This window comes from Erithacus rubecula, assembly GCF_903797595.1.
Source record: "Erithacus rubecula genome assembly, chromosome: 29".
Lineage (NCBI taxonomy): Eukaryota > Metazoa > Chordata > Aves > Passeriformes > Muscicapidae > Erithacus > Erithacus rubecula.
In genome coordinates this window covers 2,317,011-2,333,837 of record NC_136681.1, presented here as the reverse complement: position 1 = coordinate 2,333,837, position 16,827 = coordinate 2,317,011, and the positions used below count along the sequence as shown (strand labels likewise).

The following is a 16,827-nucleotide window of genomic DNA, read 5'->3' as shown; positions in this document are numbered from 1 at the left end:
GTCACAGGGGCAGCATGGAGCCACTTCATCCCTGTCCTGCCTCAGCCTGTGCCTCTTCCCAGCTGTCCTGAGACCCCCAGCTCTGGCAATGCAGTGAAAGAAATATTGTCCTTGTTCATGGTGAGGTGTGAGACCCTGCTGACCAGTCCCCCTGCCCATCTCTCCTGGCAGAAATATTTAGGGTTGGCATCTCTCCCACCCACATCTGTGGCAGATCCAAGCCCTGCAGTGCCAGGCAGGGGGGGCAGCTGGGTGGCACAGAGCAGATTTTGGAGAGGTTGCATTTGGTGAGCAGATCCCTGGGGCTGCCAGCTCCTGCTGCTTTTGAAGTTGCAGCCTCTGCTTGGTGTGCAGATGGTGCTGGTGCATTCCAGCTCACAGAGTATCCTGGCCTTGAGGATCTGCTCTTCCTTCATGTGGTTCCAAAAATATTAATGAGGAGGAAGGATACACTGGTGGTGAGCACACTGGGCAGAGCCAGGAGATGCAGTTCCACTTCCCAGCTCTGCCCCAGATCTGCTTTGGGGGGTTCACAGAGCTCCCCTGAGCTGCATTTGTGCACCAGGAACTCAGATATTTCCCCTGTGGTGGGCTTGCTTTGTGTGCAGAAAAACTTCCCTGGTAGGAGTTTTGTCCCACCTGCTCTATGCACAGACCCAAAAAACCTGGCCTTGTTAGGAGGAATTTAATTTATACTAATTATAAAACCTCTTTTTTTCATTTTTTTTTCTTGCACATCTCTTCTAGATCAGACTGAATCTCCTCATGCCCTTACAGTTACCCTCAGCCTCTTCCACAAAGTTCTTGGCCTAGGATAAATAACCATTAAAATGAATATAAACAATAAAATACATCTTTACAGTAACCATTTCAAGGACAATTGCTGAGTGTCAACCTCTGCAGTTGTATAAAGGATTGTGCACATTTTGCTGCTCCCAGCTCTGCTCAGCAGCAATATCTTTATTTAATGCTTCAGAGGAAGCAGCAGTGTGTCCTTTCCCAGGTGATTTTCTGCCAGGAGGCCAGGCTGGAAATGCACATTCCTTTGTTCACAGAGGGTTTGTGTGTGTCCCTGTCCCACAGGCACTGTGGTGTATGGAGAGCCCATTACAGCCAGCCTGGGCACTGATGGATCCCATTACTGGAGCAAGAACTGGGCAAAGGCAGCAGCTTTTGTTACATCCCCACCTCTGAGTCCTGACCCAACCACTCCTGATTTTCTCAACTCACTACTGTCCTGGTGAGTAGAGCTCTCTGTGTTCAGAAAATGGGTGATAAAATAAGGGATGTTGCTGCCAGCAAGCAAAAAGCTGTTTCACCTTCAGGACAATAAAATACCTTAACTACCTTTTTTTTTTTCTCCCAGTGGAGACCTCCAGGTGACTGGCAGTGCCCACTGCACCTTCAACACTGCTCAGAAAGCTGTGGGGAAGGACAACTTCACCCTGATCCCTGAAGGAACCAATGGCACTGAGGAGAGGATGTCCATCATCTGGGACAAGGCTGTGGTAGGTCACACCTGTCCTGTTTTTGCATTTCAGCTGGAAATTCAGGGGAAGGAGCTGCAGGAATGTTATTTTCATGTCATGGACCTCCCACTTGGTGTTTTCACCCCTGTGGAGATTCTTGGCAATCTGCTGTGCTGCCAGCTCTTTGCTGCCTCATGCAGTGACATGTGGTGTCCCCTCAGGTGACTGGCAAGATGGATGAGAACCAGTTTGTGGCTGTGACCAGCACAAATGCAGCCAAAATCTTCAACCTGTACCCGCGGAAGGGCCGCATCGCCGTGGGCTCCGACGCCGACCTGGTGATCTGGGATCCTGACAGTGTCAAGACAATCTCTGCCAAGACTCACAACATAGTAAGGATGTTCCCACCCTGCATTCCCTTTATTCCTCAGTGCCTGTGCTGTTCTGCTGGGACAGCTCAGAGCTCATTTTCCCCATGTCTGGAGCCCTCTCTGCTCTCTCTGTGTAAGCAGGATGAGTCCATCTGAAATCACGTGGATTCCCCTCAGAGCAGAGGGTTCTTCTGCTCTTGGAGCACACAGAAAACTCTTTAAATCCTCTAAAACATCCAAAGGCCTCTCAGGACAATGTGTTGTTTATGACATGTAGGCTTGCCAGTGGTGGGAATGGGAGCTGCCCCTTTTCACTGCAGTGTTAGCAGCTCATGGACACTTTTTCTGGAAATCTGGCCCAGATCCAGGGGCTGAGTGGATTTACACCACCCACTGATCTGTCACACGTGTGTGGGGTCAGGATTTTCCTGGTGGCCATCCCCACATTAATTGGCAAAAGGCATCACCCAAACCAGCCACCCTTTCCCTTGGCTCTTGTGCAGCTCAGGGGTGGCACTGCACCCTTGGGGACACTTCTGAGCCCCTGCAGTGACCCAGCTGTCCCAGCCTGTGGGAATCTGCAGGATGGTTCCAGTGCAGGGGTCTGGCTGGAGTCTCCCTGTGACATTTGAGCCCTGGCTCAGAGAAAGCAGCCACTGTTTGTGTTTGTTGATGACTTGTTTTGCTGCTGGCCATGAACCTATGGAATCTTTCCCTGGAAAAAAACTGCTTGTTCCTTTTTTCCTGTGAATGCTTTCATTCACTCTGGAGCTGAAGGAGCAAAATTTTGTTCCACACTTGGATCTGTGGGCACACTCACAAAGAAAGTTCCTTTTTTTAAAAGGTTTGGTTCACTTCCCTGTGATTTAACTCTTTGTCAGATTTGGTCACAGATGGCCTGGCTTCATCCTGCCTCTGCTCAGGCTCCTGACAGAGGAATTCCAGGAGTCTGCTCCCTTCAATCACCTTAGAGGTGCTTCCAGACTCCTTCCAGTCTGGAGAGGAATGACTTAAGAGGGAATCCAGGGACTCACTGCTTTTAGGTGCCAGATTTCATGATCTGAGCCATGGCTTGTGCTTATGAATAGCTCAGGGAGCTGGAAGTAGTTTGGGTGGAGTTCTTGAAAGTCGTTGCTGTTTAGTGGCTGTTGTCTTTGGGAAATGAGCTGGGCTCTTCCAGTTTCCTGACAGAACTCACAGATTCTCTCTCCTTTGTGGATATGCCCCAGTGCAGTCAGGATTGGCTCCATGGATCTGGGCAAGGCAAAGGAGAACCAGCTCCATTCAGAAGTATTTTCTGAGAACTGCAGACCCCCCAAAAACCTGACACTGTGCAAGAGGCCTCAGCACTCAGCTGTGGCCTTAAGCTGTGCCAGGAGCATGGAGGATGAAGGGCTCTCCATTCCCAAGAGTTGAAAAACTGAGCAATCCCAGTTTTTGTTGGCTTACAAACACATCTCTGAGCTCCTCCCCTGTCATTGTTCACCTGCTGTACCTGGTGTCACACCTGGAGCTACATCAGGAGGGATTTCTCCATGGAAAGGGTGATGAGACCATGGGAAGGGGCTGCCCAGGGAAGTTTGGAGTCCCCATCCCTGGAGGTGTCCAAGGAAGGTGGCCTGGACATGGCACTCAGTGCTCTGGGTCAGTGATGAGGTGGGAATCAGGCACAGCTTGGACTCACTGACCTTGGAACCTCAAATAATCCTAAAATTCTGTATTTTTTCGGGTCTCACCCTGCATGATGCCTTGTGTTAGAGGAGAAACTGGTCCAAGTGGTGCTTTTGGAGTCCAGGCATCCTGGTTTGGCCAAGCAGAGCACAAAAGGCCCCTTGACAGTCAGGCACAGGGACACCCTCTGATTATGTGGCCTTGGATGATTGTTACTGTTTGAAATGTCCAAGCAAATTACAGATATTTTCCAAGAATTCACACTGCTCCTGCTGCTCTCTGGCAAGGAAACACCAGGAGCTGCAGAGGGAGGTGGTGTTTTTCTTGGAAGCAGCCTAATCCATAAGCTCCTGACCCAGCCTCCTCCTTTGCCACCACAGTGTTTTTCAGGCTGGACCCAGTTCAGGCTTGGTTTAACCACTGGTCTGGCTAATTGCAAAGCTGCTCTCAGGCCTGCCCATACTTATAACACACTTCAAGGGCAAACTCCATCATTAACTCAGTAAAAAAACCTGCATTTGACTCAGAGATGTACCAGAGTAACAGTCCCCAAATAACATGGTTGCAGTGCATCTCATTCCAGGATGTTTCACATTTGCAGTGATTTCTTTCAAACTTGCCTTTTTTTTTTTTCCCATGGTGTGATGTTTCCAATCCTGTTAATTGGGGATGAGAAATCCCATTAGAATAAAATGAGAATATCCTGGTCCCTGACCCATCAGTCAGAACACTGGTTTGAAATACAGATTTTTCAGAATTACTGTTTTTAGTAGGAAACTCACATAAAGCTTCCTGTAGCTCCTGAATCTGCCCCCAGTTCAGCAGAGATAGGTGCCTAAATATATTTAAACAGGGAGACTCTGAGATATTCTCATCTGAAACTGTTTTTTCTCCTGCTCAGAGGAGCTGAGGCTTCTCCATCCCTGGAAATGTCCAAGGCCAGGTTGGAATGGGCTTGGAGCAATTGGATCTAGTGAAGGTCCCACCCCATATCAGGGGATGGAATGGGATGAAATTTAAGGGTCTGAGATTCTTTATGAACCTTATTTCAATGGAAATTTTGCATTAATAAACCCCTAAACTTAGACTGATAATTAAAACCAACCTTTATTAAATCACAGCAAATACAGCTCAGGTAAACACTGTTGAGTTTGTTTCCATCTGTCCTTACTATTTTGACAATTAGCATGGTCTGTGATTGCTAATTAAAGCCCAGCAGGCTCTGCTGGATGAATATGTGTCCTGGTTTGGATGACAGGTGTCTGCCAATAAAGACAGAAGCTTCTCTTTGAAATTAAGGACTTAAACCCCCTCCCTCCAAATTATTATTATAATTTTGAAATTAAGGGGCTCTCAGGCAAAGATATGGGAATTAGGAATAACAGTTCTTTCCTAGGACAATTAAAATAGAAATGCAGTATTACACAGAACAATCCCAAACCCTGCCAGAGTCAGAATCCAAGCTGACACAGTCAGTCAGTCAGGGTGGTGGCACAGTCCCATTCCATGGTGCTGCATCCTCCTGCAGTGGCAGATGTGGTTCAGCTGGAGCAGTGCTCCTGGAGAAGGTGCAGTTTCCTCTGAAGGTGCAGGGATGATGTGGAAGGGTCTGGTTTTCCTCTGGAATCCAGTGGGAAAGGCTGCTCTGCTGTTCCAAATCTCAGTTTTTATCTGGGTAGGAAATGTTTGTCTCCTCCCCTGGGTGGAGCATCTCCCAGTGGGATGATGGAATTTTATCAGTCATGCACTGGGACTCAGTGGCCATGAACAGGAGATATCTCCTGGAGGGAGGATGGGCTGTGGGAAGATAAAGATGATTGCCCAGCTGGTTTAAAGATGGCCCATTAGCAGATAACGTGTGCCAGGAGATCAGGGTCACTGCCCCACCCAGTTTGTAACAATGGCCCATTAACAGGAGATATCTCCCACAGGGATAAGAATCGCTGCCACACCCAGTTTTTAACAATGGCCCATTAACAGGTGATACCTCCTGGATGAAGGGTGGGCCATGGGAAGGATAAAGATGATTGCCCAGCTGGTTTAAAGATGGCCCATTAGCAGATAATATGTGCCAGGATATCAGGGGCACTGCCCCAACCAGCTGCAGCAGATGAGGACAGAATTCACATTTCTGGCCTCATCACCCCAAACACAATATGTGAATATGTGAGTGTGTTTACCTCTGTGCTGTCCTTGCTCCCTCAGTCTCTGGAGTACAACATCTTCGAGGGCATGGAGTGCCGTGGCTCTCCCCTGGTGGTGATCAGCCAGGGGAAGATCGTGCTGGAGGATGGGAACCTGCATGTCACAGAGGGCTCAGGGAGGTACATCCCCAGGAAACCCTTCCCTGACTTCGTTTACAAGCGCATCAAAGCCAGGAGCAGGGTGAGTGGCAGTGCTTGGGGCATTTCTTCTCTCCCTCTGACAGCCCCAGGTTTGAGTTTGGAAGCAGCTGCTGTCCCCTGGCTCAGGCCATGCTGATGTTCCCTGCATGGGGAGCCACGTTTGTCTTGTTCCTCTTTTCCACTTTCATTTTTGCTGTTCATGTTGCTTTGGGTTGAGCTTGGGTTTTCTGCAAGAAAAACTGTTTTCTTTAAATTTTATTTTATTTTTTTCTATTTGAGGACAGCTAAACAGAAAATGTGTCCAGGAACCCTCCAATTTGCCCATGAGTCAAACTACCCAGACCCCACCAGGTTTCTCCTGTCACAGAGGTCCCAGGAGAAGTTATCATTAGCATTTCTATATCAAAGTTCTCAGCAGCAATTTAGAATTGTAATTTATTGTCACAGATATGTTATGCTGCTTTCCCTTCTGCCAGATCTGATCAGGTGCTCTTGTCTGGTGACTGGTGAGTCACAGGCACAGCCTACAGACTGCTTAAAAGGGACAATGTTCTATTTTTAAGATGCTAAAATAGTTGGAAAGTGATTCTGTAAAATGCACCCATTCAAAACTGAGCCTGTCTTTTGATATGCCTGAATTTGCCTGACATGAGAGATGACACTGAACTCAGTTGCTGAGAATTGAAAAAGTTTATTTATAGAATAAATCATTTCTGAGGAGAAATTCTTTTGCTGTTTGAAGTTGCCCTCTCCTGGACAACTCCTGAGCTGTGTTGGTTCTGCTGGCCACAGGGGATCCTCCCACTCCCTGCAAATCATCTTTCTTTGATTGTTTGTTTTTGAAGAAATTGCAAGTTATCAAAATTACAACCTGGCATAATTCAGCCCCATGGAGAACAGATCCCTGGTTTCTGCTGTGTCCTCCCACAGAACTGCATGTCTGACCTATAAATCCAATTGGGCAGCATCTCAACTGGAATAATTGCATTTATCCCAATCTGCAGCTCCAGGGCTGCCCTGCTGCTCTCAGCACTGCTTGGCTTTTTGGGGATGAGTAATAAAGTACATTTGAGACCTGTCAGGAGCCTTTAATCTGACAGGCAGGTTGGGATCATTAAAGGACAGCACCTTTGGGACAGGGGACAGACTGGCTGGAGCCACAGCACATTCCATGTCACACTGATAATTAGTGAGCATCTTGTCCTGCACAAAAATCTAGAGCCAAAACAGGAATGTAACCTGTTCCCAGCTCAGAACCCCCCAGCAGAGATTCCAACAGTGGGGTTTGGGGAGTGCAGAGCAGCCAAATCCATATGGCCAAGGAGCCTTGGGGTGCCCATGGACTCAGAGCCCCTCAGCTCTGCATGGTGGAAGCTGCTGAGCTGCACAAACACTGGTTTTAACTTGCAGGAAAATAGTGCAAATTTACCTTGTTTGCTGCAAGAGTGGTTGGGATGGACAGAGACACAGATATGTTTTATATAGATATGGATAGATAGAAATAATAATAGAAATAGGAATAGAAATAATAATAGAAATAATAGTAGAAATAGATGCAATATAGATATATGGGTATATATAGGTATAGATATAGGTATTAAATAGAAATGTACATGATATAGATATAGTTATAATATAGATAAAAATATACTACAAATATATAGATATATAGATATGCATCTAATACAGATGTAAAATAGATATATATAAAACCTAGATATAGATAGAAAATAGAGAGCAGCTCCCCAGGGCCAAGCACAGAGGAGATGCTCTGTGCTTCCAAATCCTCTTACCAACAGCCAATCCTGAAATGTGTGTCACTGGCTGAGCCACATCTGGGCAGCTGTTGGGCTGTGTTGTGGCTGTGTTTTAAGGCTGTTGTGCTGTGTTTTGAGGCTGTTCTGGCTGTGTTGTAAGGCTGTGTTTTAATGCAGTGTGGCTGTGTTTTAAGGCTGTGTTTTAATACAGTGTGGCTGTGTTTTAAGGCTGTATTTTAAGGCAGTGTGGCTGTATTTTAAGGCTGTTGTGTTGTGTTTTAAGGCTGTTCTGGCTGTGTTTTAAGGCTGTATTTTAGGGCTGTTCTGCTGTATTTCAGGCTGTTGTGCTGTGTTTTAGAGCTGTTCTGGCTGTGTTGTAGGCTGTGTTTTAGGTCTGTGTGGCTGTGTTTTAGGGCTGTTCTGGCTGTGTTTTAGGGCTGTTCTGGCTCAGTTGTAGGCTGTGTTTTAGGGCTGTTCTGGCTATGTTTTAGAGCTGTTCTGGCTGTGTTGCAGGCTGTGTTTTAGGGCTGTTCTGGCTCAGTTGTAGGCTATGTTTTAGGGCTGTTCTGGCTGTGTTGTAGGCTGTGTTTTAGGGCTGTGTGGTTGTATTTTAAGGCTCTTTTGGCTGTGTTGCAGGCTGTGTTTCAAGGCTGTTGTGCTGTGTTGTAGGCTGTGTTTCAGGCTGTTCTGGCTGTTTTTTAAGGCTGTTCTGGCTATGTTTTAAGGCTGTTCTCGCTGTGTTGTAAGCTGTGTTTCAGGCTGTTGTGCTGTGTTTTAGGGCAGTTGTAGGCTGTGTTGTAGGGCAGTTCTGGCTGTGTTGTAGGCTGTGTTTCAGGGCTGTGTGGCTGGTTTTTAAGGCTGTTCTGGCTGTGTTGCAGGCTGTGTTTCAGGCTGTGTGGCTGTATTGTAGGGCTGTTCTGGCTGTGTTTTAGGGCAGTTCTGGCCGTGTTGCAGGCTGTGTTTCAGGCTGTTCTGGCCGTGTTGTAGGCTGTGTTTCAGGCTGTTCTGGCCGTGTTGCAGGCTGTGTTTCAGGCTGTTCTGGCTGTGTTTTAGGGCAGTTCTGGCCGTGTTGCAGGCTGTGTTTCAGGCTGTTCTGGCTCTGTTTTAGGGCAGTTCTGGCTGTGTTGCAGGCTGTGTTTCAGGCTGTTCTGGCTCTGTTTTAGGGCAGTTCTGGCCGTGTTGCAGGCTGTGTTTCAGGCTGTTCTGGCTGTGTTGCAGGCTGTGTTTCAGGCTGTTCTGGCTGTGTTTTAGGGCAGTTCTGGCCGTGTTGCAGGCTGTGTTTCAGGCTGTGTTCCCTCTCTCCCTGCAGCTGGCTGAGCTGCGGGGTGTGCCCCGAGGTCTCTACGATGGCCCCGTGTGCGAGGTGTCGGTGACACCCAAAACTGTCACACCAGCATCCTCAGCCAAGACCTCTCCTGCCAAACAGCAGGCACCCCCCGTCAGGAACCTGCACCAGTCTGGGTTCAGCTTGTCTGGTAGGTGATTTTGGGAATTATTTATTGCTGGGTGATTTATTGCACTGCTGTCATGCTCTGAGTTCATTCTGCTGGGGTAGGGTGGGATGAGGGGTTCTGGGGGGGTTTAGCTGGGAGGTTTTCCCTTTAGGGAGGAACAAGAATAGTACAGGAGCTGTCCTAAATTCCTGCTTCTTCTCTGGGAATTCCATCCCAGGTTCTCCCCACCCTCACAGGGAGGAATTTCTCCCCAGTGTCTCATCTAACCCTGCCCTCCTTCAGCTCAAGACCATTCCAAACGTGTTGAGAAGTGGAAATTTTCTGGTTTCAAGAGGCTGTAGCAAAACCCCCTTTTTTTATAAGATGGCCCAAACTTGAGGACAACTTTGCCAGCTGAGACCAGCTGTAGGTGTGGGAGGTGGAAGATTTGATTTCTCAGCTGGTGTTCCAGTGCAGAAGGACAGAATATAAAAAAGGATGGGAAGGCTGGCTAAGGAATAATCATTCATCCAACTCTTACCTGTGCAGGGCTGGGTGCTTCAGGTACTCAGGGCAGAGATATTATTAATTCAGAACATATTTCAGCAGAATTAATAAGGCAGTGAGGGCCAGCAAAGGCTTTTCCTCCAAATACAGAATCACAGAATGGTTTAGGCTGGAAGAGCCCTCTAAGAGCAAATCCAACCATCCAAGCAGCACCAAAGTGCCACAGTGTCCTGGTTTGGAGGGCAGGTGTCTGCTAAGAAAGGCAGGACCTTCTCTTTGAAATTAAGAATGTAAACCCCCTCCCTCCAAATTATTATAATTTCAAAATTAAGGGGCTCTCAGGCAAAGATATGGGAATTAGGAATAACAGTTCTTTACTAGAAAAATTAAAATAGAAATGCAGTATTACACAGAACAATCCCAAACCCTGCCAGAGTCAGAATCCAAGCTGACACAGTCAGTCAGTCAGGGTGGTGGCACAGTCCCATTCCATGGTGCTGCATCCTCCTGCAGGGGCAGATGTGGCTCAGCTGGAGCAGTGCTCCTGGAGAAGGTGCAGTTTCCTCTGAAGGTGCAGGGATGATGTGGAAGGGTCTGGTTTTCCTCTGGAATCCAGTGAAAAGATGGATAACTTGCTGTACCAAAATCTCAGTTTTTATCTGGGTAGGAAATGTTTGGCTCCTCCCCCTGGGTGGAGCATCTCCCAGTGGGATGATGTAATTTTATCAGCCATGCACTGGGACTCACTGGCCATGAACAGGAGATATCTCCTGGAGGGAGGATGGGCTGTGGGAAGATAAAGGTGGTTTAAAGATGGCCCATTAGCAGAAAGTATATCTCATTTAGATTAGGATCACTGCCCCAGCTGGTTTAACTGAGAAGGAAAAATCTGCAAGAATCCCTACTTTAGGTCACATCCTGTATTAGAACCCAAGACCCAGGCCCAGGGATTTTGCCTGGGGCACAGTTTGTGACTCCTGCTCTCTCCCCAGGGGCACAGATCGATGACAACATCCCGCGCCGCACGACCCAGCGCATCGTGGCCCCGCCGGGCGGCCGTGCCAACATCACCAGCTTGGGCTAAGGACAGCCCTGCTGTGCCCCCTGGGCACACCTGGGGGGGCTGGGGCACCTGGAGACCCTTTTCTGATTCTTGTAGAGCCTGTGACAGTTACTGCGGGCACCCATTGTCCGGGGAGGGGGCTGAAGTCAAAGCGCCTCTTTCAGTCCCCTCAGGTTCCCTCCTCATCTTCACCAACCCCTCACACTTCCCCTCCCACCTCAGCCCCTTACACATTTAAAGAAATAAACCCTGTTTTGACACCTCTGACATGAAAGAGTAAATGTAAAGAGGGTGGTTGAGATATGTGGTCTCTGTCCTATTCAGCATCTTTCTTTTAATAAAGGAAGGATAAAGTGAATTTCCCGGGAGCTGCCTTTAAGACACACACACACACTCACACAAAAAGAAAGAAATAAAAATGAAAGTATAAAAAAAAGCTTTTTTTTTTTTTTTAATGTCAAGCAGAAGAGTAGTTCAAGGGTTTTAAACTGGATATTCTGTAGGGTTCTGTGTTCCAGCAGAATTAGCTGGGCAAGCACAGAGGGACAGGAATCCCAGCCTGTCCATGGCCATTCTCCAGCACCAGCTCTTGGGTCACCAGATGCTGCCAGGAGAGAGAATCAGGACCCAGCAGTAGGAATGACAGAGAACTCCTTGGGGACTTCCATTCTCTTGAGTTGGTTTTTCCTTGGTTTCTTTTTCCTTCTGTATTTTGCTGCAAATTAGGTCCTTGAGGAAACTTTTTGTTTTTTTAAATGTTTGTGTGTGTGTTTTTAACACGTTTGTATCATTGTGTTTACAAAGCCTTATCTGAGAACTGGGAATCTCCCTGTTCTTCCCAAACCTCATCCAAGTCACAACCTCCCACCAGTGTCACTGCCACCCTGCATTTCCCAACATTTCATTTCTCATGTAGCTGCAGTAAGGGCATGGAGCAGGTCCATGGGATCCTCAATCCATCAGGTGCAAACAGAGGAGCTGGACACCATCTGAGCTGCTGGGATGGACTATCTGGAAGAGTTTGTAGCTTTTAGTTTTCCTTCTGTCCCTGAAGGTGGGTATGGATGGGGAGGGAGCTGTGGGCAAAGAGCAGCACATTGCTTTTTCTGTAGCAGAATCCCCCTCTCTGGCCATCAAGGAGAGGTTATTTAAAACTTTGAGTGTTTATCTTCAGCTCTCAAAGGGCAGCCAGGGAGTGTGTGCTGAGCACCTGTGGCAATTCCAGCCCAGCCCCAGCTGCTCTAACTGGGAGCTGGCTGGGTCCCCAGCAGCTGAGAATCTCCTGTGCAGAATGTCCCAGCTGCCCAGCCCTGCAGGAATCCTGCACTTGGGAAAAGCTGCTGTTCCCAGGCAGCCTCACGTGCCTGCCATTGACCCATCAGTGCTGCTCAGAGGAACTCAGCAGCCCCAGGGGGGTGGGTGCTCAGCCATCCCCTGGGATTGAAGGTCTGCTGGCTCTGGGACTGGAGGCTTCCTATTTTTGGAGCCTGGAGGATAAATTTGCCCCATCAGAGCCCACCCAGCTGTGCTTGGACTCACCACAGAGAGTTTTTATTGACACAGCATTGCCTCCACTGCCTGCCCTGGCACTTGGCTGCATCTTCTGCTCCCTCTTTTTTCTTTTGCCTCCTCCATCAACCTTGTTTTCCCATAGTTGTGTTTTCTTAAAAGGTGTTTACAGGTTCTTTTAGGAAAAAAACCCATAAATATATATATATATATATGAAGGCTTTCAAGAAAACAAGTACCAAATTTGTTGTTAGGAAGTATCAACACTGGTATTTGCAAAGTGTCTGGAAGCTACTTAGCAACCCAAACCCTGCCAGCTGCAGCCCCTAAATCCTTGAGGCCCCTTTGAACACAAATTTAACAGAATATTGCCATATTTCCTCCACACATTTTGCATTTAAGTTCAACTCCTGGGATTTTTAGTTTTGCATAAAGAGTTTGCACTTTGTTTGTTAAGTAATCCGTGAACTTAATATATATATTGCAGCTATTTTCATTTTTTTAAATTTTTTTTTTCTTTGTCACCTGTATGTTAAAAATCAATTTGAACGAGTTGGGGAGAAAAAAAAAAAAGAATTGTGGATCTGTTTCAATTCTACGAAACACTTGCAGCTCTTCAGTATTCACTTAAGTCTTCCTTTTTTTTTTCCTTCACTGACTCATGATAACTTGTTAAGTTTTAATTTGTTCTTTAAAAGGAAAGGAAAAAAAAAAAATCACAAAAAAAAAAAGATTTTTGCAGGCTATGTAAGCATGTTTTTTCTGTGAGAGCTCGTCCGCTTTGTGTCTGTTTAATGAATGTCATATGTAAATGCTTAAAGAAAAAAAAAAAAAAAAAAAAAGACTTGATGACTTAATTAATTAATTAACCGCAGTGACTTGAAGCTCTAAAAAATAATAAAAGAAAAAGTAGGATTTTAATACTAGCTGGATTTAACCCTTGGATTTGTGATTGTGACCCATGAGTGGAGGAGCTGTAAGTGCTAAAGCTGATCATGTGTGTAGACAAAGAGGATTTCTGATATTTGACCATTGTCTCAATGGCAAAAAAAAACCACCCCCCATCCCCCCCCCCAAGTCTTGTGTTTTATTCCTGAAGAACTCTGTGTTATATTACCATGGGAACTCCTAATAAAGACAAGATGTTGTTGTTTCAGTGGGTGCACCTGTGTCTGGAGGCGCTGCCTGTTGTGTGTCACCTTGTTTGGGACAAACTGAAATGCTGAAAATAAAATAAATCCTGAAATCCAGCCTGGGGTGGGTGAGGTGTGCAGGAACTCCTGGGGTGGTGGTAAAGAGGAGTTTGGGGTGGAAATTGGGGTGGTGGTTGGGATTTACATGAAAACACCAGTGGAATTTTGGGTGGTGATAGTTTGATTTACATGAAAAACACCAGTTGAATTTGGGGTGGTGGTTGGGATTTACATGGAAACACCAATGGAATTTGGGGTGATCTTTGGGATTTTACATGAAAACACCAGTGGAATTTTGGGTGGTGATAGTTTGATTTACATGAAAAACACCAGTGGAACTTGGGGTAGTGGTTAGGATTTACATGAAAAACACCAGTTGAATTTGGGGTGATGGTTGGATTTTACAGGAAAAACACCAGTTGAATTTGGGGTGATGGTTGGGATTTACAGGAAAAACACCAGTGGAATTTTGGGTGGTGGTGGTTGGGGATTTACATGGGAAACACCAGTGGAATTTGGGTGATGGTTGGATTTACATGGAAAACACCAGTGGAATTTGGATGGTGGTTGGGATTTACAGGAAAAACACCAGTGGAACTTGGGGTAGTGGTTAGGATTTACATGAAAAACACCAGTTGAATTTGGGGTGATGGTTGGATTTTACAGGAAAAACACCAGTTGAATTTGGGGTAGTGATGGTTGGATTTTCATGGAAAACACCAGTGGAATTTTGGGTGGTTTTTGGGATTTACATGGAAAATGCTGGTGGAACTGGGGTGGTGGTTGGGATTTACAGGAAAAACACCAGTGGAATTTGGGGTGGGGTTTGGAATTTTACAGGAAAAACACCAGTGGAATTTGGGGTGGGGTTTGGAATTTTACAGGAAAAACACCAGTGGAATTTGGGGTGGGGTTTGGGATTTACAGGACAAACACCAGTGGAATTTGGGGTGGGGTTGGGGTTTACAGGACAAACAGTGGATTTTGGGGTGCTGGTGTTTGGGTTTCACTGTCACAGGGACAAGCATCCCTGTTTGGGGTGTTGGGTGCTGCATCCCTGCCCCCTCCAGCTCAGCCCTCTGGGGGATCCCCCAAATCTGGGCACAGCTGAAGTTTGTGACTGACTTTGTGAGGAGTTTCAGCTCTTGTTCTTCATCTGAACAAACCCCAAAGTTGGAGTGCTCTGTGAAATGCATTGAGCTTCCCCTACACAGCTTTAATCCTGGCATCCCACAGTTTTAAGAGGATTTTTCCTTATTATCTGCTGAGAAGGGGGTCAATGGTCATCCCCTGATAAAGACACCTCTGGTTAACATGAGGATCCTGACTTTGGCACCAGAGACATGCAGTTATTTGGCAGCTTAAATTAAATATTATCATCTGTGCAGTCAGATCCCACGGAGCAGGTTGGTGGGTGGCTCTACATGAGATTTATCAGCTGATCCCAACAATGATATCCCAGTGAAAGATGCGTTCAGCCTGAAGCACAGGTACTCAATTAACACACAGCCTCTAATTGATTTTATTCTATCACTAATTTTTGTCCTCCAGCACCTGAATTAGAATGAAAGAAACTTCATCCTGAGGGAATGAATGTCAGGGAGTCGGGGAATCTGTTGGAACTGGCAGAGTGGGGAAGGTTTTGAGGTCAGGAAGAACTGCCAGCAGCCAGATCTAAACCTGGCATGTGCAGAGGGACAGGAGAAAGCTCAGGAGGGTTTTGGGGTCAGTGGGGCAGCCCTGCTTTGCTGCTGCACAGGAATGGTTTTATTTGGGCAGCCCCTTAATCCAGGCAATTCCTGATCTGGCAGCCCTCAGCTCGTTAATAGGTGCTAATTTGGTTCTCTGCCAGCCCAGTGTGTAAAACCCAAATTAGATTTAATCTGGTTTTACCATCGGTGGAGGATTCTGTGGCTGAAAGGAGAAGTAAAATAGGTGATGGATGTGGCTGTGACCTGGAAGAGCTGGCAGCTCTGGGAATGGGGTATCAGAGATGGGGACAGTGCAACCTGATTTATCCCTTGACGGCAGAGCAAGGGATGTCATTGTACTGCAGCAGCTTTTGAATCCCTTTCCCTCCTTTTTTCAGCCCCAAATTTGCCAGTTTTGCTGAGTGCCATCAGGTGGCAGCAGCACATGGGGAAATGTAAAAGCCCAGCTTTTTTTTTGTTTTGGAATGTGGCACACACATCCCTCCTGTTGGTGACATTGATACTTCGGAGGGTATTTCAATGTTACAGAGATATCAATCACCTGAGTTTGTTCTCTTCTTGTTAAAGCCTGACAAGACACTTGTCTCAGATACAGAGCAAGTTACAAACTTTACCCATCAATTTATTACAGCAAAGAACTTTTGACAAGTGCCTGGAGTGCCAGGACACAGGGAATGGCTCCCACTGCCAGAGGGGAGGGATGGATGGGATATTGGGAAGGAATTCCTGGCTGGCAGGGTGGGGAAGGGCTGGGATGGAATTCCCAGAGGAATTCTGTGGTTGCCCCAGCCCTGGAAGTGTCCAAGGCCAGGCTGGACAGGGCTGGGAGCAGCCTGGGATAGTGGAAGTGTCCCTGCTCATGGCAGGGGGTGGGATGAAGTTCCCTTCATCCTAGAGATAAAATAAGCAATTAGAGGAAAATATTTTTTTCACTCCCATGGAATGAGAACAGCAGACCTGCAGCTGATACCAGGAAACCATGGAATGGTTTGGGTTGGAAAGAACCCCAGAACCTCAGAATCCCTCCCTGCCAGGGCAGGGACACCTCCCACTGTCCCAGGTGCTCCAGCCTGGCCTGGGACACTCCCAGGGATCCAGGGGCTGCCACAGTTCCTCTGGGAATCCCATCCCAGCTCCTCTTTGTGAGGTTAAGAGCCTCTGGTGCTCTAGGCACCAACTTCATCAGGTTATCTTTAATGAGCAAAGCAGCTGATGGCTGCTAAAAGGTGATTTATTCCAAAGCACATCAGCCTCCAAAGCAAAAAGAAAAGCAGGAAAAGCAGAAAAGCAATGGCTAAAAGCAAAAAAGCACCAACTCTCCTCAATACAAACTCTTATACAGAATCTTCCCAACAAGCTGAGACACAAACTCAGGCCACCACTCCTTAACCTGTTAGAATTCCAGTTTTTAACACCCCAGGTTATGTATAAACCACACATACAACCTGTCTTGTTCTATCTGAGAAATGTCAGCAATATTCTTACTACAGCTCTATTATGTCTAAAACTGTCTAAAACTGTGGGCCTGGAGCCTCTATGAACATCAGCATGTTTTCAACCTTCACTAGAACTCACACTTTGGAATCTAAACCTTTTATTAATAAAGGCACTAGAGCTCCTACTAAAACTTACTGACTCATCCTAAAACTTAAACTTACACCTCTGCCTCATGTGTGAGTGGCTTAATAAACTTAAATCCATCCAAAGGCTTTAATTCAATCCCTGCACTCTGATTTTCTCTCTGAAGAATTCAGACATCCCTGACTCACCGACTCCAGCACCTCCCCACCCTCCCAG

At 46.8% G+C, this 16,827-nt stretch overlaps 1 protein-coding gene across 2 annotated transcripts in view; it reads left to right on the top strand.

Moving 5' to 3' along the window:
* Positions 1-13,281, top strand: part of DPYSL2 (dihydropyrimidinase like 2) — a 52,649-nt gene extending 39,368 nt beyond the window's left edge. For both annotated transcript variants that reach the window (XM_079328739.1, XM_079328738.1), the window contains exons 9-14: positions 1,084-1,240; positions 1,367-1,508; positions 1,691-1,861; positions 5,717-5,896; positions 8,923-9,088; positions 10,546-13,281. In XM_079328739.1, the coding sequence (XP_079184865.1) occupies positions 1,084-1,240; positions 1,367-1,508; positions 1,691-1,861; positions 5,717-5,896; positions 8,923-9,088; positions 10,546-10,637 (908 nt within the window). In that variant the 3' untranslated portion in view covers positions 10,638-13,281. The remainder of the gene's footprint in view (positions 1-1,083; positions 1,241-1,366; positions 1,509-1,690; positions 1,862-5,716; positions 5,897-8,922; positions 9,089-10,545) is intronic.
* Positions 13,282-16,827: the final 3,546 nt, after the last annotated feature.